This window comes from Microtus oregoni, unplaced genomic scaffold, assembly GCF_018167655.1.
Source record: "Microtus oregoni isolate MIOR12 unplaced genomic scaffold, Mior012 000025F_ref0000491, whole genome shotgun sequence".
Taxonomy (NCBI): Eukaryota; Metazoa; Chordata; class Mammalia; order Rodentia; family Cricetidae; genus Microtus; species Microtus oregoni.
The window spans coordinates 18,439,040-18,463,940 of NW_024543084.1; the positions used below are offsets into that span (position 1 = coordinate 18,439,040).

The window sequence follows — 24,901 nt, forward strand, 5'->3', positions numbered from 1 at the left end:
AAAGAAATTCAGAAGCAATAAACTACATTTTATTTTAATAGTCATTTCCATATTCAAATTCTAAGAGGTATAAATTCTGAACTGTAGCTAAATCAGAGAATGTTGTCTGCTGGTTTCTATGAATTGAAACTTCATATATAATGAAAGGGTTTTGTTATTCTAACTTGTGACCACCCGTGTCATGATAGATAAATAGGACTGCTTTTGTTAGTCTGTGTTAATGACTCCTGCTTGGGAATCAGGTCATCCAGGTTATCATGCCTAATACTAACAATGTCAAGGCAGGGTACAGTGTAGAAAGGTTAAAAAAACAAAAAACAAAAACAAACCCAAAAAAACCAACAACTCACATCTGCTGTTACATGTTGTTAATTCCCTTAGCAGACGTTAAATCATTTCAAGTACAATAATAGTGTGGGAGGTAAATTAACTAACCATTAACAATCTTATAAATACACAATTAACATGCCAGCATTTACATGACACATTGATGGGGCAGCAGTAATTTTTGATTGGGAATTTGCAGACCTTTGAGAAGCCTCGGGCTGTTGCTTATTCAGGCAGGTTTTCACAGATTGCAGGTGAGAGCAGTGAGTGTGGTATGTTGAAAGGGAAGGAGATGGGAGTCCTTTCTAAGCATGGACTTGACACAAACGTTTAGACACACTGTAGCTTGCAGGTTCTTACTGATGGAGTACGAGGAGAGTTCAATGCTTCTGGTGCATTATTTGAAGAAAGATAAAATACTTCAGCTGTTGACTTAAAGCTGAGGTTGCATAAATTACTATTTTCAAAAATATCTCTGGGCTGGGATCAGAGGCATAGTTTAGGGACAAGTGCTTGGCAAGTACACCGAAGATTCCTGGGTTTGAGTCCAGCTTTGCAACAAATCAACCCAACTTAATATATATTTAGACCTAACTTGAGATATAAAGTAAGACCTCTGTAGGTTTAGGTCAAAAGTAATGATCTCTCATGTTCCTTTCATGAAGGAAATTTTGTGAAAAATGTTTGTCTTTTTCAACAATTGTTGCAGGTACGGCTTTTTTTTTTTTTTTTTTGCTGTTGTACAAAAATTACTGTAGCATTAGCAGAGTAGCTTAATGTATACAGCTGAACACATTGTGTCTTAAAGCTTTTATGAAGACCCAGGAAAGAAATATCTGTCAACCCTTGGAACCCACAACAATGGGGTGTTTATGAACTGTCTTGCAGCCATTGTTGTGATTCTTTGTTGTGAGGCTGTGGCACAGTGGTTAGGAAGGTGTGCTCTGACCACATTTCTTAACCTTTTTTTTTTCTGCCCCATGGGTTCTTTGTTTCTTGTTTTTTTTTTTTCCAGTCTGTAAATGGAGAATAAAAAAAAAAAACAGCCTTTTGTTTTTGTTGTTGTTTTCAAAACAAGGTTTCTCTAGAGCTTTGGAGCCTGTCCTGGAACTCAATCTGTACACGGGGCTAGCTTTGAAATCACACATGTCTCTGCCTCCCAAGTGCTGGGACTAAAGACGTGTGTTACTATGCCTTATGATAGCAGTTACCTTAAAAAGGTTATTTTGATGGTTATGTAAATTAATTCATGTAAAAAGGATAAATAATTTTAGCTTTTGCAATAACTTGAGGTTAGTCGATGTGTAGTTACTTTTGGCTTCTGGAATCCTGTGCTCTAGCTATAGCAAATGTACAAAGTCCTGTGTATACATACTGTTCTATCTTGAATCACTGCCCCATGGCTAATTTCCCCAACTGTGCATCTATGTCTTATTATTTATTATGCTTCATCTCATGCTTTTCTATAAACAATTGCCAGTAAAATTTGGGAGCTTGTGTGTATAAAGTTCTTGAGTATTTAGAACCAGGTATGGTTGCTTATGCCTATAATCCTATTACTCAGGAGGTTAAGACAGGAACCCTATGAGTTTATGGTCAGCCTGGGCTACAGAATGAGATCCTAATCTTAAAAGATTGTTGAGACCTGCTATTCATCAGAATCTGCTAAAAATGATTTCAGCCATGTCTCAAGGTACTACATGCAGGTTCTGTGAACATAAGCAGTTGTGAGGAGTTGTATGCAGTATCCAAGTTATGCCAGGATCCTCTTTAATAGAACAATAAGAACTAAGCAGATGTGCTGAGTCTATTTATAAGGAGACCAACAGACCAACTCTGTATGTTAAAAATACTTGTCATTTTGAAACTAGACATGGTAGCATACACATGTAATCTCAGCATGTGAGAGGTGAGGTAGGAGGCCAGCCTGTGGTATATGAGATTCTGTCTCAAAAGAAGACAAAAGTAGGAGGTGGTGGCACTCAGGAGGCAGAGGCAGGCAGATCTCTGTGAGTTTGAAGCCAGGCTGGTCTACAGAGAGAGTTCCAGGACAGCCAGTGCTGTTACACAGAGAAACCCTGTCTTGAAAAACTAAAATATTAAATTAAATTAAAAAATGAATAAATAAAAGAAGAAAAAATCTGTCATTTTGGAATGGTACTCACTTCTGTCTAGATGCTCCTATTACATTTTTTTTTAAGTAAATGGTAAGTAAAAGTGGGAGAAAGGGGCTTGAGGCATAGAGCTAGTACTACTTACCATTTGTGAAGTCCTCGGTTCTACCTCCAGTCTCTCACTTGCTTACTCTCTCTCACACATAAATGTTAAAAAACACAATATTTAATAATTGAATTGGAGATAAAATGGTTAATTTTGTTTCACTTAGTGCTTCCCAGATTTAAAACCTTTTTTTTTTTTTTTTTTTTTTTTTTTTTGGTTTTTCGAGACAGGGTTTCTCTGTGGCTTTGGAGCCTGTCCTGGAACTAGCTCTGTAGACCAGGCTGGTCTAAACCTTTTTAAATTAAAAGACTTTCAATTGTAGTAAAATATACATAGCATGAAATTTGTCATTTTAATGACTTTTCAATATACAGTTCAGTGGTGTTATGTGTACTCATGGCGGTGTGCAGCCGTCACCACCACCCATCTCGAGAATTTCCATCTTCCTAGACTGCAAATAGTACTGACATCTGCCTGGTCCTCCTTCCTCCATTCTGTGGCATCCATCCGTCTCCTTCCTATCACTAAGAGTGTGTGCTTTAGGTGCCCATATGAGTCCATGTTCTCTTATGACTGGCACATTTCACTTGGTTATAATGTCTCTAAACATCATCCATTGTGAAATATTATCATTTTCTGGGTTTAAAGGCTCTTGTTATAGCCAGTGTATATAAATGGAAACTGCACTTTTGTTTCCTGGCCATCCAGATCCAAATAATCACACAAAACTACATTAATTACAGCATTGTTTGGCCAATGGCTCAGGCGAATTCCTCACTAGCTCTTACATCTTAAACTAATCCATTTCTGTTATTTTATATTTTACCATGAGGCTTGTGGTTTGTTAACTCACTTCTTGCTTCTTGGGCGGAGCCTACCTGACTCTGCCTTCTTTCTCCCTGCATTCACTTTAGTTTGCCCTGCCATAGGCCAAAGCAGCTTCTTTATTAACCAGTGGTAATAAAGCATATTCATAGCATACAGAGGGGAATCCCACATCAAATGTATTTATTATATTTTATTTATTTGTCTTCTACCATACATATTATATATTAGTAAGTTTTATGTGTGTTTGTCTTTGTGTGGTATATGCATGCACATGTGGGCCCATGTGCAGAGGCCAGAGACATTAGGTGTCCTGTTCTGTTGTTCTTTTTCTTATTCTCTTGTGATGTAGCTGCAGCTGACTCTAGTGACCAGCAAGTTCTAGTGATCCTCCTGTCTCTGTCACCCATAGCATTAGAGTTATAGCAATCTGGGGCCATACCTGGCTTTTTATATAGGTGCTTGGGATTTGAACTCAGGTCTTTCATGGTCCCCCTCCCCCCCTTTTTTTAATACATGGTATTCCATTGCATGTATGTGTCAGAGCATATGTATGGTTGTTTGAATGTTTAGATTACATTTAGATTTTCAGTAGATATTTCAAATAATTCTGAGATAAACATTTATGCTCAGTTACTTTCTGGGGCAAGTTCTAGAGTGGATTTCATAGAATGTTTATTTTTACATTTGGTACGCATTACCAAGCTTCTCTAGCAAGTACCCATTTTCACTCCTTTCTATTATAAATGAGAGTGTAATTTGCAACTAATAACCTGTACGATGATGTTTGAAGAAATTTGAATGTTTATTTTAGGAGGGCAGTTTTGATTATATGTGTATGTACAAAGTTTTGTTGGATTTGTCATAATAAAATAGTTCCAGAAACATAAAAAAATAAATAAATGAGAGTGTAATGTCTTAGGATACCCATCAATATTAGTTCTTAAAAATCTTTTTGTTCTTTGTGCAAGTGAACAGAAAAAATAACTTATTTCATTGTTGTATATCTGTGTTAGAAATCAAATATGCCTTCAAGCGATGCTTACCCACTCTTAAGAGATTTTAAAAATACTGTCAGTGGTTCTGAAAAGCAGTGTTGGCATAAATGGATAGGGTCCCAAGGTGACAGTTTTGAAAGGCACATTGGTGAGAGGCTCTCACGTCTGTATTAACGGAATGTGATCCGTCTCTCTGACCGCACACCTGACATGCTTGAAGGACTTATCTCGACAGCAGGATTGGATAGTCAGTGGAAGTGGGACAGCAGCATGTATTGAGTATCCTGCTTGGTGTAGCATTCTTGTTGCCAGAGAGGTGCGGTGCTAAGGCCCCTGTCTTTATGGAACTGCAGGCACACCTCATAGGAGCCCAGAAATGACACTCCAATCGCATGTTTCCCAGGGAAGTCCTGTGGAAGTTTCCTCTCAGAGCTGGTGTGGATCAAATCACACACATTCATCACTGCATGGAGTCATACTGTTTAACAGAGAAACTGCCTGCTGATGCTGGATTATGTTGAAGCCTTTCTAATGAAAGGGGAAGTTGGAGAGTTGGTGTGAGCCCTCAGAGCTGCTTAACTCGTTTCTCTGTTCTTCGTAAGCTGTGCTGGAGCAGATTCACTTTACTAGAAAAGTTCTGTGTGTGTTTGTTTTTAAGGGTACTTCAGTGCACTTTTCTTTGTTCTTTGCTTTTTGAATTTTGGTACCAGAACACTCAGCAAACATTTAGTTTTGCAGGGAGGGCTAGACAATATGAAGGTAAAAGGCACAACCTTTTTGCCAGCAGCTAACTGCCTGCCTCTTATGGAGGGAAAATAGCTGATTGTTCTAGGAGGCTTGCAGGTGACCAACTGCGACCATCAGCTTCTTGACGAGAAGCTCTATGCTCAGTGCTCCCTCTATGGTTATAGGAAAGGCTTCGTTTTCACAGGAATTTAAATGCTCACTTTAAATTTTGTAATTATTTCATCAATACACTGGCATGTTATAATTAAGGAGATCAGATATTTGAGAAATGTGTGACACTTATCATATGGTATTGGGGACATAGGAGGTCTGTCCTACATAACGTTTTGTTTAGACGTGAGGTACTTAGCTTTGCATTTCCAATTAGCCTCTATGAGAGAAGTAGTCCATGAACCAGATATAAAGGTAAGGGAGTAAATATTAGCGTTATTTTAATTAATACCTTGTTTAACAATGTGCTTCAACCACATTTTTTTCTAATAGTATCTTTAAGATCCACTAGATAGGGCTGGAGAGATGGCTCAGTGGTTAAGAGCATTGCCTGCTCTTCCAAAGGTCCTGAGTTCAATTCCCAGCGACCACATGGTGGCTTACAACCATCTGTAAAGAGGTCTGGCTCCCTCTTCTGGCCTTCAGGCATACAGACAGAATATTGTATACATAATAAATAAATAAATAAATATTTAAAAAAAAAAAAAAAAAAAAAAAAAAAAAAAAAAAAAAGATCCACTAGATAATGGCAGACAAATTTTTGATAAGTTTTAAAAATCAGATGTTACTAGTTCCCTTTCTAGAAGAGACAAATGACAAGAGTCTTTTTTTAAAACATCATTTGTTTTTATTGTATGCACATTGTTTTTTTATTTTATTTTTTTAAATATTTTTTTTATTTATTAAAGATTTCTGTCTCTTCCCCGCCACCGCCTCCCATTTCCCTCTCCCTCCCCCAATCAAGTCCCCCTCCCTCGTCAGCCCAAAGAGCAATCAGGGTTCCCTGCCCTGTGGGAAGTCCAAGGACCACCGGCCTCCATCCAGGTCTAGTAAGGTGAGCATCCATCCAAACTGCCTAGGCTCCCCCAAAGCCAGTACGTGCAGTAGGATCAAAAACCCATTGCCATTGTTCTTGAGTTCTCAGTAGTCCTCATTGTCTGCTATGTTCAGCGAGTCTGGTTTTATCCCAGGCTTTTTCAGACCCAGGCCAGCTGGCCTTAGTGAGTTCCCGATAGAACATCCCCATTGTCTCGGTGTGTGGATGCACCCCTCGCGGTCCTGAGTTCCTTGCTCGTGCTCTCTCTCCTTCTGCTCCTGATTTGGACCTTGAGATTTCTGTCCGGTGCTCCAATGTGGGTCTCTGTCTCTGTCTCCTTTCATCACCTGATGAAGGTTAATATTCAGGAGGATGCCTATATGTTTTTCTTCGGGTTCTCCTCACCTTTCCCCCCTCTCTTTTCTTTTTCCTTGTCTTTCTACTGGGGACCAAACCCAGAGCCTTGTATATGCTAGGCAAGTACTCTATTATATTCCCAGCCCTACAGGTATGTATTTGTGTGAGAGTTAGTGTGTGAATATATGTGTGGGTATGATTGTATGTGTGTTCAGGTACACATGCCCCTGTGTATGAGGCCATTGTGTGTTCTGCTGTATAACTCCTATTCTCTTGAAACAGTCTCTCACTGTAACTAGACTAGTGGCCAACAAGCCCCAGTGACCCTCTTGTTTCTGCTTTCTGTAGTTTGGGGGTTACAGGCCAATGCTTCTTCTATGCTCAGATTTTTATTTTTAAGATTTATTTGATTTTATGTGCATGAATGTTTCGCCTGCATATATGTATGTGCACCGTGTGTATAGTTGGTACCTGTAGTGGTCAGAGAATGTCAGATTCCCTTGCATTGTAGTTATAGATGTTTGTAAACCAACATGTGGGTGCTGGGAATCAAACCTAGGGCCTCTGAGAAAGGAACCAGTGCTCTTAATTTCTGAGCCATCCCTCCAACCCCCCACACCCATCTTTTTATGTGGACTCTAGGGATTTAAAACTAGTTCTGTCTTGTTGAGCGGTGGTGGCACACACCTTTAATCCCAGTATTTGGGAGGCAGAGGCAAGCATATTTCAAAGTTCCAAGACAGCTTATCAGAAAAACCCTATCTTGAAAAACAAAATAACAACAACAAAAACTAGTTTGGTCTCTAGGGTCTGTTTCCTAGCCACAGTATGTATTTTTCTGTGCTGAATATTTCCAGCCCACTGAGAAAGTTCTATCTAGTTCATGGGATAAACATTATTACTTGTAGCTTTAACAGGATCCAGGAAGCAGTTCTTTAATTAGGTTTTTAAAATAAGAAATTAATCTTGCGACAAGGCAATTTTGACTAATACATTTTATTTGAAAAGCACAGTATTATCTTAAAAGAAAAAAATGTTTATTGAACAAAATTACTTTGGCGGTAAACTTTTGTAAAATTCCTGTTAGCTCAAAAAACTTCTGTCTTTAAATTTACAGCCTTGAGACTGTGAACTGCTAAGTGCAGGTGAGTACTGTAGCATATCACCTGACAACATCTTGTTCCTTACCCTTGACCTCACAGCATCATGAGCAGGTGCATGAAGTAGAGGAAGTAGGAAGGAAAACGTACATTCTAGCATGCTTTCTTGCCTTGAGTAGCCTCACTAAGTGTTGCTATGATTTACTTGCAAGAGAGCCATAGGCCCTGGTGCTTATAAGAATCTCCTTTCAGCTTAGCTTTTATCCATCTAAGCTTCTGGGTACAGAGATAATGTTGGATTTCAAGGTGAACTTTTATCATATTGAGTTTGTTGAAAAATGATTCAGCCATTTTTTGCCTGTTTCTTAAATATTGCTGTGTGCATCATGTTTCTAGGTAGGTGAGTCCGTGAAACAGTATGAAGAGGAGAAAATAGCCTTTTAAAGAAACTGGCCCACAGAAAGGATGGCCTTCTTGGACAATCCAACTATCATTTTAGCTCATATTCGACAGTCACATGTGACCAGTGATGACACGGGAATGTGTGAGATGGTTCTCATTGATCATGATGTTGACCTAGAGAAGACTCATCCTCCTTCAGTGCCTGGAGACAGTGGGTCAGAAGTTCAGGGAAGCAGTGGTGAGACTCAGGGCTACGTGTACGCCCAGTCTGTCGATATTACCTCAAGCTGGGACTTTGGTATTAGAAGACGCTCAAACACAGGTAAACTGTCTTTAGTTGTCTTCTTAGCTTCAGATCAGTAGTCAGCCAAGAGATAATGGACAGGGTTGGAAGAGGTCCATTAGGGAGTCTGTGCCTAGTGAGAGAGTGGTTGAACATCTCTGTGTAAGTAGAAGACTTTGGTGTTGAGCTGTTAGGAGGAAGTAGACAGGAGAGCCTTATGTTGGTGGAAGTTGCCTTTAGAAAAGGAAGTGGCCCTGTTTTGAGACCTTAGAGCCACCCAGTCTCAAGTAAATTTCCTTGAGGGAGATTCTAGGGTGACAAAGATCTCTTAATTTGGGAGCAGGATAGCCTAGGAATACAGGCACCAAAATCAATACAAGAGCAGGCTAGCCCAGGAATGCAGGCCACTAAAGTCCCAGCTCCTGGGTGGGTTTTTATAGGTTCCGTATATGGAGTGAGGGAGGCACAAAATGCTCCTATTTTGATGCTTTCCTCTTATTTCCCTAAGTTGATCACAAACCTTTGGTCTCAGTGGTTTGTAAATACTCAAATTTGCCATATATATTTAGTTCTTAACCTTTAGAGGCTTATCATTGTCCATTGTCCAGTTGATAGTGCTTTTATAATTTTTCCAGGAGAATGCAGTGTGCCAAGGCTTTTATTGAGAAACGGGGGAGGGGGGGAGGGAAGGGAGTTAGGGAGAAAGAACACATGCATATATATAATATATATATTATATACATACATGCATACTTATGAGAAATGGCATTTTAAGGATCCTTTTTTAGGATCAGTAGTAGTAGCCTGTTAATCCCAAGGAAAGAGAGTGACAAGAGATGGACAATAATGACAAATGTTTATTTTCATGCTCCAGATGTAAAATGTTAACTGGGAGTCCGCGGCAGAGCTGGGTATGCCTCACAGTGAAAGAAACATTGAAGTTGAGTTCAGAATGCAGTGTCTGTGACATCAAAAAGAATAGTTTGCCCATAAGAAGAAAATAACTAATATCACTTCCCAGTATCAAGAGAGACTTTTATCAAAATAGGGTTTTAGTGATGGTTCGCAAATAATTTAGAACCATTGCCACTCAGTGCTCTATTTGGAACATCCTTGCAAGTTCGTGACATGGTATCTTCTGTGACAGGCTGGGTAGATTTTACCAGGAAGATGCTGTTCAATTAGAGTGTTACGGTGGTGTTACTGTGACTGCACCCTTCATTGTTACTAATGACAGTGGGTTTGGTTAGGTATAGTGATGTCAGCTTTTGCAAGCCAGGGCCAGTGGTGGCACACGCCGGCACTTGGGAGCCAGAGGCAGGTGGATCTCTGAGCTTGAGGCCATCCTGGTCTACAAAGCAAGTTCCAGGACAGCCAGGGCTACACAGAGAAACCCTGTCTTGAAAAAACAAACAAAAAAGAATGCTTTTGCCTGTATAGTTTTTAAATTTCTGGCAAGATCATTTCCAGTGTTCCTCTCCCATAATGCTAAGGAAGGAATGTATGGTTTCCCACCTTGAAAATGTTTGTAAACAAAATTTATTTTAGATATTTTTCTATTGCCAGTGTGTGTGCCTCAATAAGATGTGGAAGAGTAGCATGAAAAAACAGTGAGAGAGACCTGAGTTCTGATTTTCCCAGTTATGGCTGTGAGCAGCAGTTGCTAATGGATACCGGTTATCTTTCTGTGAAGGACCAGGCTGCTGATTTTTGAAGGTTGAATGTTGATTAGCCAGTGTAATAACAGACATGTGATTTTAGGTGACTCTTGGTGCAGACATTTCTTTAGTTAATGCTGAGGTGCTAGTACATAATTGAAACTATAGGCCATATTGGTGATCAAGGAACTTAGTTTTTAATCTTTAAAGTACATCTTAAAGTTTTTTAAAGAAGAATTGTTCTTTTTACGATTTGACTAATGTGACAAAGATACAAATCATTTATTTTACTACCTATAAACTGTTTCAGCCCACTGAAGAAAAGCTATGCTAATTTATATAGCTTTGACATTTTATAATTTTCATGATTTTTAGATAAAGGATTTTATATTTAAAACTTTAATAGTCTAGTCTGAGTTCATTTATCTTTAATTTTTGAAACGGGTAGAGTAATTCATAACAGTAATTTTATTCCTGTAATGTAATATTCACTTCAGTTCATTTGTGCATTAAAATTCCTTTAAGACCGTTATTAATGATTTATATAATGAAATGTCATATTAATCACAGAAGTTTTCACATTTTATTATTCTCTTCCATGTTAATACTATCTTTATGATCTCTATTAATGTTTTATATCCTCTAATTTCAATTATAAATCAAGAATATTTTCATGTTTTTGTTGGTATTTGCTTTTCAGGGGTGCCACCTTTAAAATTTTATGACTTTCTTCCTCCATATGCAATATAAAACATCTTTATTCATATAAAGGTAGTTAATTATATCTTTGTTTATAGTAAACTTTCATTGACAAACTTATAGTTATAATATTTCTTTTCAAGCTCAAAGATTAGAACGACTCCGCAAAGAGAGACAAAACCAGATCAAATGCAAAAATATTCAGTGGAAAGAAAGAAATTCTAAGCAATCAGGTAAATGGAAACAACTTTCATTTATGATTTGGGATTTTTATCCTTAGTTTATATCATTATTTATGGACTTCTATTTTTAATCTGTTCTTCTAAGTTCTTTGGGTGGATACCACTTGTGTTTGAGCTTGAGCCCAGTGCACTTGTGTACATTGGCCCTGTTGGTTTGGGCCTCCTTTCCCACTTGCTTACAGGGTTAATGCGGTTAGAGGGTGCTTTCTAAAATCATTACTTAGTACCATTTTCTTGGGGCCAAGAATAGTATATACTTCTTCAAATGGGTGTTTAAATTATAGGTTCATTTGTACAGTTCTATTTATTTATTGTTTGTGTGTGCACACTCATGCACATATGTCACCCTGCATGTATGGAATCAGAGGTCAGCTTGTAGGAATCAGTTTTCTCCTATTGTATAGGTTTAGGGGAGTGAACACAGGTTCTTCCTCATGGCAGCTAGAACCTTTACTAGCTGAGCTGTCTTGTCAGCCTCATTTATATAGTCCTAGATTTTACCTTGTTTCAGTGACCATAGCACCTTTTTTCCCCCTTTTTTTGGGGGCGGGGGCAGGGTCTCTCTGTAGCTTTTGGAGCCTGTCCTAGAACTTGCTCTGTATACCAGGCTGGCCTCGAACTCACAGAGATCTGCCTGCCTCTGCCTTCCAAGTGCTGGAATTAAAGGCGCGTGTCACCACCACCTGGCTTCAGAACACCTATTTTCAATGCTTCATTTTCAGCAAGAAGAAAAAAAATTTAAACTCTTGGTTATGGTGGAGATGGCTCAGTCAGGAAAGTGCAATGGCAGACCTGAAATTTCAGTACTGAGCACACAACAGCAGGAGGATCCGTTGGGCTTCTACCCAGCTAGTTTAGAGTTCCAGGTCTAGTAAGTGACCCATTCTTAGTAAAATGAGGTGAAAAATGATAGAGGAAGACACTGGACACAATTGCTAGCTTCTGCATGAGCATGCTCACACATACAGTCTTGAAAGTAAAGTAGTCTTAAAATAGTTTATAATGATTAGATCATTTTCTAAGACGTTTTCTTTATTTTTTCCTTTAAAAGAAATGTCCTCTTTGTTCTTCCAATACCTCCTTGGCAGGTGATGGATGTCTCATAAATCTTTGTTGACTATCTCCATTGCTGCCCAATAATTCTAAGGTTGGCAGTATTAATGGTTGCTACGTGACTAACAGGGTGCACTCGGCATTTCATATTCTTCACTCTATGCAAAGGTGGAGGTGTTATTACTTATGATTACTGGTGAGACAGGCCAGGGAGACTTGATTAACTTACCAAAGTCACACAGCTAGAAGGTAGAAGCATGGTCATGCCACACCTCACATCCAGCTTTGTCTTCCTTGATGAACCAGCCACACTATACTTGCTGCTTCTTGTGCAGTGCTTTCATTAGGTCCGGTTTTCTTAGTGACTTCCTCTAAATGATGCCTATGCAGAACCAGAAATTCCATTGACATGCTGAGCACAGCAGGATACACCTGTCATTCCAGCACTCAGGAGACTGAGGTAGAAAAATCTCAAGTTTAGAGCCAGCCTGGGCTACCATTTCTTTTTCATATATCTTATTGGTTGATTTCTTACAGTTTCTAGTTATTTATTTTCTTTTCTTAATATGTGCCAAGTTCATGTGAGAAGTTTGCATCTATGTGTATGCATGTATGTGTGTGTCTTATGCGTGTGTGTATGAACTACAGAATGGCGTTAGGTACATTTCTTAGTCTTATATATGGAAGCAGGTCTCTTGGCGAACCCAGAGCTTGCTGTTTTGTCTCCTGTCTACTGCCATGACATGCTGGGAATAGAAGCTTTTATGTGGATTCTAGGAATCCAAACTTTGGTCCTTGCATCTGCTTGGTAAGCATTTTATCTGCTGAACCATCCCCCCATCCCTAGCCTTGCTTTTGATACTTTACAGATCTGGCTGGGCTGCCTCTGTTACAGCTCTCTCCATTATATTTAATATGGCCTAAAGACACTTCGATCCTTCACCTTGTTTGTTTTGAAATTCCTGTATCTCTCAGTGCAGTTGCTGTGAATCGCCTCTAATGAAGACAAGGGATGGCTTAAGCTCTGTTTCTTGGGCTACCCTTTATTCGCTTTCTTCACTTTGAAATCTTACACATATAAATAGAAAGAGCGTGAATTGAGCGCCTCTGATGTCTGTGCAGCAGCCCATTTCCAACTGGAGAACGGTTTTCAGCTGGAGTATTCTCCAGCTTATCCCACCAGCTTTAACTCTGTTGAGAATTTCAGAGTATGCTGGAGAAGTGGATAGCCCCTCCAACTTCCATTTGTAGTCACTCTGTTCATTGTGTGTTTACACAATTTCCTCCTCTCCTTTTCTGTCTGTCACACATTTCAGGAACTGACTCTGTGATCATTATTTCTGGAGCAGGTCATTACCTACAGTCCACCCTGCTCCATGGCTGTTCTAAACAGTTATTGTACACCTGCCGCATCAATGAAGAGAATAATGTCTTTGAAATTTTCTGTAGGTGTGGCTCTGTCATCACAGCTTAGCACTCTGTTATCCTTAAAGCTTGCTAGAAAAGTTGAGTCAGGAGTTCACTGAGCATCTGCTTGGTAAACTGAACAACACTGTTTTATTTTTAAGATATGTCTGTGTGTATGCATATACCTATGCACAGGGGACCAAAGGAGTTGGAACTGGAGTTCAAGGTAGTTGTGAGCTACCTGACTGGTGCGCTGAGAGTCAAACTCAAGTCCTCCATAAGAGCCATTTCTTACTGAGCCATTTCTCCAGCCCCTAGTCCTTTGTTTTCACATCTTTCAAACACATGCTCTCTCTTGGGAACAAATGTTATCTTTAAAGCCTTTGATCATCTTTAGGAATTTGGGGTCAGTGCCATTTATTCATTCTTTATCTGCTACTTACATTTTGTCAGACTCTTTCACCTGCCCTTATATGTTCCTCAGTAGAAGAATCAACGTGACTCTCAAGCTCTCTGGCATGCTCTTCTTCCCACTGACTCATGGAGTCGTTAGTGCTGCATTGTCTTCCCTGTCTCCTTTCCCCTCCTTCTTTTCTCTTCTCATCCTCTCCCCATGTGTCCCCGTGTCTGTCTGTGTGTCTGTTTGTGTGTACATGCGCTATGGTGTTTATATGAACAGAAAACAATTTGGAGTTGTTTTTCTCTACCATGTAGGATAAAACTCAGGTCAACAGTATTGTCAGCCTTACCTCTGAGCCATCTGGCTGGCTCCAGTGTGGCCTTATCATAGAGGAATTAAAGGTCTCTTGGATGGTGGATGGACTTTGTGACTTAAACCCATATGACATGTTGTAAGGGAATGTTTAGAATAAGCCCCTCAGCCAGGCAGTGGTGGTGCACACCTTTAATCCCAACCCTTGAGAGTAGTAGAAGTAGGTGGAGCTCTGTCAGTTCCAGGACAGCCAGGGCTACACAGTGACCCCTGACTAGAAAACAAACAAACGAAAAGACCCTCTGGGTATCCTGTGATTCAGACTTCAGGGACTGTCTGGACGCAGTGTTCTCAGTAGTCTGCTTTGTCAAGAGTTATCAAGGTCAGAGAGAAGCTTACACACAGTGTAGGGAGAAACCATTGTTTAGATTTTCATGTTTTTATTGTAAATTTAATTTATGACATGGGTATATGTATTTTAAGTTGATCACAGGATCATTTGTGTGCACAAATAGTTCATAAGTGTATTATTTTGTTACATCTATGAGAGTATTGAGGTTATTTCCAGATGTTTTTATTTCCATTGTAAATAGTGAATTCCTCTTAGCTTTATAATTTATAGTTGTTATAAATATTTTAAATTATAAAAGAGCTTTTTAATTTTCTTTATAAAGAACTTGCTTTTAAAAATATAGTTAATAATTGAAGAAATTATTGATTTTCTTTGTCATACATGTTATATATAAACTTTATTTAGTATCATATATAATCTGTTGTCACGTTTCTCTGATTACCTCAAACTTTTTGATTTTATTTTCTTTAGATTTGAATCTGAGGTTCATATATTACTTTTATTCATATTTTATTTTCTATTTTTGTATGTGCATGCGTGTGTGTGTGTGTGTGTGTGTGTGTGTATATATGTGGAGGTCACAGCACAACTTTATGTATTTGATTCTCTCCTTCCACCTTTATGTGAGTTTGGGTTCTAAAGGTTGAACATAGCTTGTTAAGCACTTTTGCCCACTGAGCTGTCTAGCTAACCTTCACATTCTACTTTCAGTTAAAATGCCCCACTTTCTATTTAATGTATAGGCTCTTTTTAATTTTTTCTGGTAGTTTATTTGTTGAAGAATAATTGTATCCCAGTTGTCTTAATGGTAGCTCATGCCTTTAATCCCAACATTCTAGAGGCAGAGGCAGGTGAATCTCTGTGAGTTTGAAGCCAGCCTGGTCTACAGAGCAAGTGCCAGTACAGCAAGAGCTACACAGAAAAGTTGTGTCTCAAAATAAATAAAACAAACAGACAAATAAACTAAGACGGCTCAGTGGATTAGAGCACTTGCTGCTCTTCTAGATAACCCGGGTTCAATTCCCAGCATCCACATGGGAGCTCTCAACTGTTTATAACTCCTATTTCAGGGGATCCAGCATCCTCACACAGACATACATGCAGGCAAACGCCAATGTAAATAAAATACAAATAAATAAATTACTAAAAACAAAACAGGCAACAATAAGTGTCTCTGGCTGTTTTCTATAAACTCAGTTAGAGCCAAAAATTGGCTCAGGTTGGGGCTTAACTTTTGGTAAGAGTGATTTCTTTGTGGTGATTTTGGTATCATATTACATCACATCAGGAAACTGCCTGGTGTTTTTTTGTGATTTTAAGAGTCATGATGGAGTCAGGTGTTTGCCCAGCCATCATTAAGTTGCTCTCAACATCTTCTCACAGATGGTTTGAGTGGCTGTTGATTCACAGGCTGTAAATAGTGTGTCCTGATTTTATTTACCATTTTAGATCTATTAACTAGTTTTTATATATGAAGAATTTTATATAATGTATTTGTTTATCTTTAGATATATTTTTACACGTTTGATTTTTTTTTATTAACAAATTTCAGCATTACTAGTGTTTTTCCTAGGGTTCTATTTAGGTGGCCAATGAAGTTTTTTTTTTTTTTCTTTTGTGTCATTATTAACTTGTGGTTGCTTTGTTTTGAGATGGGGTCTTGCTATGTAGTACATGCTAGTCTTTGTAATGAATTCCTTCATAATAGCTATGGTCTTCCTTCCTTCCTTCCTTCTTTCCTTCCTCCCTTCCTTCCTTCCTCCCTTCCTTCCTTCCTTCCTTTCTTTCGAATACAATAGTCTACCTGCCTGTGTACCTGCACCCCTGAAGAGGGCACCAGACCTCATTACAGATGGCTGTGAGCCACCATGTGGTTGCTGGGAATTGAACTCAGGACCTCTGGAAGAAGAGTCAGTGCTCTTATTCGCTGAGACATCTCTCCAGCCCCTGATTTTTCTTTTTTAACAAATACTGTTAATTCTTCTTAGTTCCCATTTTTTCCCCAATCTAGTATCAGAAGTTTCTTCAAGGCATCTTGGTTCTTTTTAGTAGCAATAGTACTCAGCAGCCACAGACTGAGTGCTGGTGTGGTTTACAGGGTTAGGATTTTCCTTGTAGTTTTGTTAAGGTAATCACCGACAATTAAATTAGTGGTGTAATTGAAATGTAAGTTTTTTGTTTGTTTGCTTTTTTTTCTTTTCAAGATCTCACTGTCTTCCTTATAGCCCAGGTTGGCCTCAGATCCGTCCTCCTCCCACAACTGACATGTGTTCCTTTGCCTGGCTAGATATTTGCTGTTTTCATTTTATGCTCATGTGTCTTTTCTGTTTATTCTAAAAACCTTGACCCTGGATAGAAATGCCAGCATTCCTACCAACAATGTGATTGCTGAGAAGACTTTAAAGCTTTCTTTGGTTTTTGTCTGTTGGAAAAAATATTCTGTTATGAAATGTACAGCCAGATTATCATGGGGTTAAATCATAGTAATTTCTTTCTTTAAAATTAAACCACCAATGCATCATTGTATATAGTCTCTTTCATTCCACTTTTCTTTTGATTTTAGAGATGACACTTTTGATTTGGTAGCTATAGAAACAGTAAGGAATTTTTTTTTTTTTTTTTGTAGGATCTGTTGATGGGTGGAACACAGGATGAACACAGGAGAAGAGTAGGAACAGCTTCCAAGCTTGGGGCATCATGGGATTGAGTTGCCACCTAGAAGGGGAAGGGTGGAGATAGATCAACTTGGGAAAGGCTTGAGAACGTGATTATGGTTGTGTAAAATAAAAATACCTGGTTGACATCGAGTAGGAAAGTCAGATGTAAAGTTAGTGTGTATGACTGTAATATTAGGACCAGAAATATTTAGGAGTCACCAACATATATATTGGATATTTATTAAAGTCTTCATCTATTTTGTGTGTGTGTGTTTGTGTGCATACATGCGTGCCCATGTGTATCATGTGGAAATCAGAGGAAAATTGTATGCAGTCAGTTCTTTTGTTCCACCTCTATATAGGTTCTGGGGATGTAACTCAGGTCCTCAGGCTTACATGGCAAAGTGCCTTTGCATTATCTTGTCCACCTGCCCTATTTGCTCTTTTCTTCTAAGGCACATTTTATATATAGTAGTTTTCAGGTATTGAGTATACAGTTTGATGACTCTTAACAAATGCATAGACTTGTGATTAACACCCCAAGCACACGTGAGGGGTTCTGTTGCTCCTCAGAGTTCCCTCTTCTAGTCCTTATGTTCCTCGGAGGCAATCATTTTTCTTGCTTTATATTGCCCCAGTTTAGTTTCACCTCTTATAGAAGGTGGCTCAGGTTGCACATGTAGATGGAGAAAGAGGGCAGGGCCAAACCCGGAGAATTTTAGTGACTCAGGAAGCTGAGAGGGACTCCACAAGGTGGTTGAGGAGTGGTGGCCTGTGAGAGACTAAAAACCAGATCAGGTGGAATCCTAGAAAACCAGTGAGAACAGTATTTAAAAGTGAGGAAGTGCAATCATTTCAAAGGCTGCAGAAGGTCTGAAGGATGATTAAAATTGAGCTAGAGTCATGAGAAAAGTGTTTCTTTGTTATGTTTGTTTGGGTGTGTTTGAGTGATGAGAAGGACGACACAGCAAGATGATATAGGGAAATTTCAGAAGCAGAGAAATGGACCAGTAATAGGAAGAAGGGATTGGGTTTTCTTTGTTTAATGAGCAGTACCGTATATAATGCCAGGACTAACTGAAAGTGGAAGGAAGAATGAAGGAAACATTGAGGAGTAGCAAAAGGGGCATGAGTTTTGTGTACAAGGGAGGAACCAGACTAAGAGAGGGGTTCTTCCATGGTTCGAGGAACAAAGACAGGAAGATGTGCAGGTGAGGGCTTGTTTCCATTTCACCATGGCACAGAGATCTAGAGAGGAGGCATTGTCAGACTATAGTGAAAATTAGTCTGAACAGAAGGAGCTAGTACATCATCTCCTCATACATAACTCTATTGGAAACACGTCCAGTTAGTTACTCTTGCAGTGTAAGTTCTTCCTTCAGGTGTGCGTTGATAGGCCTAATCACTGTTTTGTTACTTTGAAGACACAGCTTGACTAAGGCATTCTTATACAAGAAAGTATTTATGTGGGACTTTCTTATAGTTTCAAAGAGTACAAATATCTCACAACATTTCCCCTCTTTTTGTCTAAATAGAAAGGAAAGATTTTCTCTATACTATAGTAAAATACAATAAGAATAATTATCAGGTAGAAATCACATTCACATTGTTTAGTCCATATGTATTTGGCAAATTCATAAAAAGTACTGTATTATCTGTCCTATTGTAGTGAGTCCAAAGTTTTATACCTAAACCACTTTCTGTCTTGTATTACCATCCTGTATCTTTTTAGACCTTAAAATATCTTCTTAGATAAACAACTTTAACTTTTACGTTTCCCAACCTTAAAAACTATATCTTTTATGTAAGTTTCTTTTCTGAATTTGGTAACAAGGAAAAGTGTAACAATAACTATCTCTTCTTCAACTCCATTAGAGACCCGATACGGATATAATATTATCTGAGTAAAACACAAAGTGTTGAGCAAACAAACTCTAAAACTATAGAAATGACAGACGTCTGGCTGCCTGTTTCCTGGCTGACAGTTATTCAAATTTCCTTTGTAACACTGGGACATCCATCCTTGGTCCATAGGCCTAGAGTATCTGACAGACTTTTCTGTGATGCATATATTTTGACTGTTCTACCTTGTCTTGGCAAAAGTAGGTAGTTATTTCCTTTTGTGTCCTGTTTGTCCAGTTTGGACAGCATATTGTCAGCAGTTCAGCTGAGGCAAGGTCTGTTTCTTGCTCAGTGGCTTACTTTGCCACAGTAAAAGCAAACTTCATATGGAGGTTCTTTGATGCCCATCATCCTTTTTTGAAGTAAATTGGTGCTACCAGGAGCAGACATGTCTCACTGTCATGAAAAGCCGTATGTTATTAAAACACTTTAAGTGCCATATTCTGTAGGTCTTTGAAGTGTTTGAAGATCATCTGTCTATCTAAAATATGCTTCTGTATGACCTTGAAAACATACCTAACCTGACTACAAGTTTGATTGTTATAGATGACTATTAACCTACAGTTCTTAATTATCCTAAGTGGCTTATAATAGTAACTTTTAAGGACTAGAACTTTATGTCACGGTTTTAAATGAGCAGCATAGGCACAATATCTTAAACAAGAGTAGAAACATATGTACAGTATAACAAAAATAGCCTTAAATTTGTATCAATATACAAAAATCCATACCAGTGTAAAGTATTTGAGACTAGTGGTTATTCAAAAGTAGATTCAACAATCTACCCTTTTACTCCATCATTCTATATCCCCACTTTTTCCCTTCAGAAAGAGATTCCTGAATCTAATTTTCAGTTTTTTCCTGATCATTACCAGTAACAACTTGTAACCAGCCCCTCTAAATGATGACAAACATCCAGAAGACACCGAATGAACAAAAACCACCCACCCTATCTCTTGGGAATGTGGGCATCATGTTCTCTAGACTACTTCCTGTTATCTGGGGTCGATGGCATCTTTAGAGGACCCTGGGAAGATTGAGATAATGGTCAAGTCCTGGGAGAGTTATTTATTGCCCAGTCTCAGTGTGATGGGAAAGTGCAAGGCTCATCTGAAGTTTTAACTGGATAGTCTGAGGCTAGACTATTTCAGCTGTCAGCTTTGAAGTTGTTCTGGATATATAATTTTGAGAAAACTGCAACAGAGGCATTTTGAGAGGCTGGATCACCTCTCAAATAGCCTTGATTGATGTCTAGTCCTTTTTTTTTTTTCGGAAAACACATAAATTTTTAAAGGATACATACACACACATACTAACAGAAGTATGGAGTATGTAATGTGTACAAGTCTGCCAAAGATGAAAGAATGGCATGTAATAATAAGTCATGAGGACTCTGTGGCCAACAATATTTATCATGTTTCATCTGGTCTCAGAGCTGTTCCCATAGTATAGGGATCAGCATGTATGTCACCTGTCCTGTAGTCTTTCTTAGTTTCTTTTTTCATGTCCGTGGTCAAGATTTTTCAGGTCTTCTCCAATTAAATTCGATCTTCATTAATTTCGAAGAGAACCATAACTTTTGTTTCTGTGTAAACAAAGGCATAACCTTTACTCCAATGCAAAGTATTTTTTGACTTCCATTCTGAAGTGAAGACGTTCTTAAAATATATAGGTTGGTTTCATTTAGCAGTTTCCATAATCCAGTGTCTCTCAGCAGCTGTTCTTTTTTGGTCATTAGCATTTAAGAAATTCAAAGTCAGCAAGGCACACTATACAGGATCCAGATACCCCGTGTATTTCCCATCTTTATGTGGCCTTTTCCTTTTATATTGCTTTACTTTCTCTTTAAAGACTTTATTATTTTTAAACCTTATTTTTCTATGATTGTCTATAAACCTTTTCCTTTCTTCAGCATCTAAGCACATTTTTAAGCCTACTATATCTCTTCAAAGGTTTTATCCATCAGGACCCGACTTTCTGCATGTTTGCAGTGTTCTCTGACCGCTTGAGTCAAATTTTAAACGGCTAAGTGTAGCAGACTTTTTTGGACCACCAACCAGCCTTCAGATCTTGGCACAGAGACTAATTATTAATTATGAATGCTCGACCTTAGCTTAGGCTTGTTTCTAACTAGCTGTTACAACTTAAGTTAACCCTTAACCCATTTCTTTTAATCTACACACTGTTATGTACTTGTGACTTTTACCTCTCCTCCTGCATATCCTACTTTCTTTGCACTCGACTGATGACTCCACCTTTCTTCTTCCTCGAGATTGCTCTGTCCCAGTCCTGCCTAACCTCCTATATAGTCCTGCCTAACTCTTTTCCATTCAACTCTTTATTAAACCAGTCATAGTGGCACATCTTCATACAGTGTAAAGGAATATTCCACAACAGCTAAGTGGTAACTAGGTCTTCCACCTGTGTGGCTCTGTTTAGCAGATTGCCTGGCAACTGATTCCACCCCCTTCTTATTGGTAAGAATGGAGACTCACACCTGCAGGCATGGCCTGGTGCCAGTCTATCTGCCCAGCTCTGGGAAGTTTCTGGTTTCACGCTATGGTAGGCAGTCCTACCTGATCTCTCGCCATTTAGTAGTGCTCTGCCCCATGCTCATAAACCCCATTCAAGTGTTCGGTTGCAGGGGCTCTCAAAAGAGCCGTGCCTGTGTATGCTGCAAGCACCTAGCCTATGCGAAACTTTTCTCTTTTTCAGCTTTCTCAGTCCCTATGTGGATTTATATGCCTCAAGTTGGATACCAAATGTAGGCAGATTTTTCTTTTGGCCGCCAGCTCACAAATAACACAGACTTCTTATTAATTATGAAAGTTTGGCCTTTAGCTTAGGCTTATTCCTAACTAGCTCTTAAAACTTAAATTGACCCGCTTATATTAATCCATTGCATGGTGTTACCTCTTTCATCTTGCACCTCCTGTTTCTTCTGTGTCTGGCTGGTGACCCCACCCTCCTAGATTCCGCTTTTCCCGTCTTTCCCCAGAAATCCCATACCTCCTGCCTAGCAATTGTCTATTTAGCCTTTTATTACATCAATCACAGCAATACTGCTTCCCACAGTGTACAAATATCCTACAACATATGATGGTCCCCATGTACTTGCCATCTACTTACCACTTTGTTGGATGTTCAGGTGAATTTAGAGAACTAAATGATCTTCGTGAAGATGTGGAACTGTCTTGATTCAGTGATAAATAAGAACTGAAGATTCTGATTTGATATGATTTATTTTTAATCACTTCAATCATTATTCACTAATTTATGCAGCAAGTTTTATTGAGTATATGATGTGTTCATTTATGTCTCCATTAGTGTCGATCCCAATCCTGGGGTTTACCTGGTTGCTCGAGTTAGGCCTAACCAGAATATTCCAAGCTAGTTTTTCATGTTGACTGAATTGGTAGTACTACCACCCTCTTCACAGGCTTGTAACAAAGATTTAATAAGCTGTGTTGGCATGCACAACGAATGCTAACTCTTTGTTTCTCTTTTTCCTCATGCCTGTTTTTCTCAAGATTTTATGCTGGGTGCCATTGGAAAGTGGGAAAGGACCTTGCTCTTAACGATCTGGAAGTCTAAAATCTTATAGTAGTAAGGCATGAGAGAGCTCCCTGAGGTTTTCCAGGTTGACACACCCAGAGAGGTGGAATTCAGTGTCTGGTATCATATAGCAGTGGCTGCTGCTGAGGCCTGGGTACCCAGCTGTGAACGCTCTCCTTAGGATGGCTGTTCTGTGGCAGTGACTCTTCCCTTCGATCGTCCCGGCCTGTGTGTCTCTATGTGCACTCATCTCTTGCTGTGCACAAACCCTCAAGTATGTGTGGGAGTTCCGTTTACATCAGCCCCAGCATCTTCCTCCACATGCCATCTTTAGGATCCAGAGGAAGACTTTAGGAAAAGTGGACAAATTGTCTTCTGTACATAGTGACAAAGATGGTTTTTTTTATCCTTTTCTATCTCAGCCCAGGAGTTAAAGTCACTGTTTGAAAAAAAATCCCTCAAAGAGAAGCCTCCAAGTTCGGGCAAGCAGTCCATATTGTCGGTACGCCTGGAGCAGTGTCCTCTGCAGCTGAATAACCCCTTTAATGAGTATTCCAAGTTTGATGGCAAGGTAAGTTTAAAATAAAGAGGCTGTGTCCCTTTTACGAGACGGAGGGACTTACTGGTATCATCATGATCATCATTATTATTAGATTTAGGTTTTAAAAGTGCCTCAGTATTGTAGAACACCACATTTCCTAAGACCTTAGATATAAAAGGTAAGAACGTGGGCCCATTGTTTCCATAGTAATATTTAGGAGGGCTAACACAAAAGTCTTGAGCGCTTTCTCATTCTTTTCTTCTCTGTATTTACAGTCTAGGACTGTTTCAGTTCTCCTAGATAACATATTTTTGCACACACACACACACACACACACACACATATAATATATATTATAATATATAATAATATATAATATATATTATATACAATATATATTATATTACAATATATTATATATTGTATATATTATATATACATAATACATATATAATACATATATATACATAATACACATATGTAATATATATTATATATTATGTATATAATATATATTATATATAATATATTATATATTGTATATGATATATAATATATATACAATATATATATTGTATATAATATATATCATATATTATAATATATAATATATGTAATATATTATATATTATATATATAACATATATAATATATATATATATATATTAAGCTGAGTGTGGTGGTACAGACCTACAGCCCTAACACTTAGTGTGCCAGAGCAAAGGATGGTGAGTTTGAAGCCAGCCTGTGCTACATAGCAAGAACTTGTCTCTCAAACCCAATAAAAAATATGTCTCTCTTTCTAATGTATATAATCTATGTGCATATATGTGGGTAGGAGCAAAGGGAGGTCTGTGTGTACCTATTTATTTACCTGTTTCATCACCTTGTACTTGAGAGTTTGGGCTGGGTGGACTGATGAAGCAGTTGTGTTGGAAAAGACTTACAAGTGGCTCTGGGAGGTGGTTTGCATTGTCCTGTCTGCTGTCTACAACTATAGAAATTGTGAGGTCTCCCTTCAGAATTCCAGGCCATTGCATTTTGGTCTTTCACTGTTGGGTGTCTTGTTGGATGCTGCCATTGTGGGTGATTTTTATTTTTCCCATTTGTAGTAACATAAAATTAAAGTATGTTTATTTTCCTTCTAGAAAAATGGCCACTGTTTCAGGAGGAGCCTGCTTCTGTTATCAGCCTCAATTCTGAGCTGAGCAGAGACCTTTTTAGGAGACAGTTGATTTTTTAATTTGTTACCACTGTGTTCGCTGCCTGGCAGTCGTGTGGGGGTGCTGAGTGATAGTTTGCTGCCTCAAGGGGTCACATGCAATTCATCTTATTTCAACACTGTTGCAATTAATAAGTGGCAGTGCTTTGCACATGTTTGCATTTTCCTCCTCACACGCTAGTTTTGTCAGTTATCATTGAGCAGAGAGAGCTTCCTCTCTGGAAACATCTATCTTAGACTCTTCTTCTGGATTCCATAGGTGGTAAGTCAGCAAAGTAGTCATTGGCAGTAAGGCTGTTGCTATCACTGAGGGTGGACAACAGGAACCTGAAACAAAACACATTAGTAACATCCTGGCCCTCAGATGCCCAAGAGCTCCTCTAGAAAACTCCTAGAGCACTGTCAGTCACTTCCAGGTTGCATTGCTCTGAACTTGTCTTTAGTCAGCCCGAGCTGTGCAGTGCTGTGGAATGTAGGGAAAAGAAGGCAGGCTCCCCAGGACCCTGGACTGTCTCCAGCTGCACTGCAGAGGATTCATTTAGGTGTGTGAGAAGCTAGCCTCAGCTGGGACATGGCTGAAAGTTACTTGCCTTTGTAGCTGGTATAGTCTCATTG

At 38.8% G+C, this 24,901-nt stretch overlaps 1 protein-coding gene across 10 annotated transcripts in view; it reads left to right on the forward strand.

Annotated features, from left to right (window-relative positions):
- Positions 1-24,901, forward strand: part of Mapkap1 (MAPK associated protein 1) — a 254,905-nt gene that overhangs the window by 43,822 nt on the left and 186,182 nt on the right. For 5 of the 10 annotated variants that reach the window (XM_041674614.1, XM_041674611.1, XM_041674608.1 and 2 more), the window contains exons 2-4: positions 7,998-8,325; positions 10,787-10,876; positions 22,946-23,094. The exons of 1 other annotated variant lie outside the window; for it this stretch is intronic. In XM_041674614.1, coding sequence (XP_041530548.1) covers positions 8,067-8,325; positions 10,787-10,876; positions 22,946-23,094 — 498 coding nt within the window. In that variant the 5' untranslated portion in view covers positions 7,998-8,066. Of the gene's footprint in view, positions 1-6,138; positions 6,163-7,625; positions 7,647-7,997; positions 8,326-10,786; positions 10,877-22,945; positions 23,095-24,901 lie in introns of those variants that run through there. 4 more of the 10 variants (XM_041674612.1, XM_041674613.1, XM_041674617.1 and 1 more) reach the window with 4 other exon arrangements.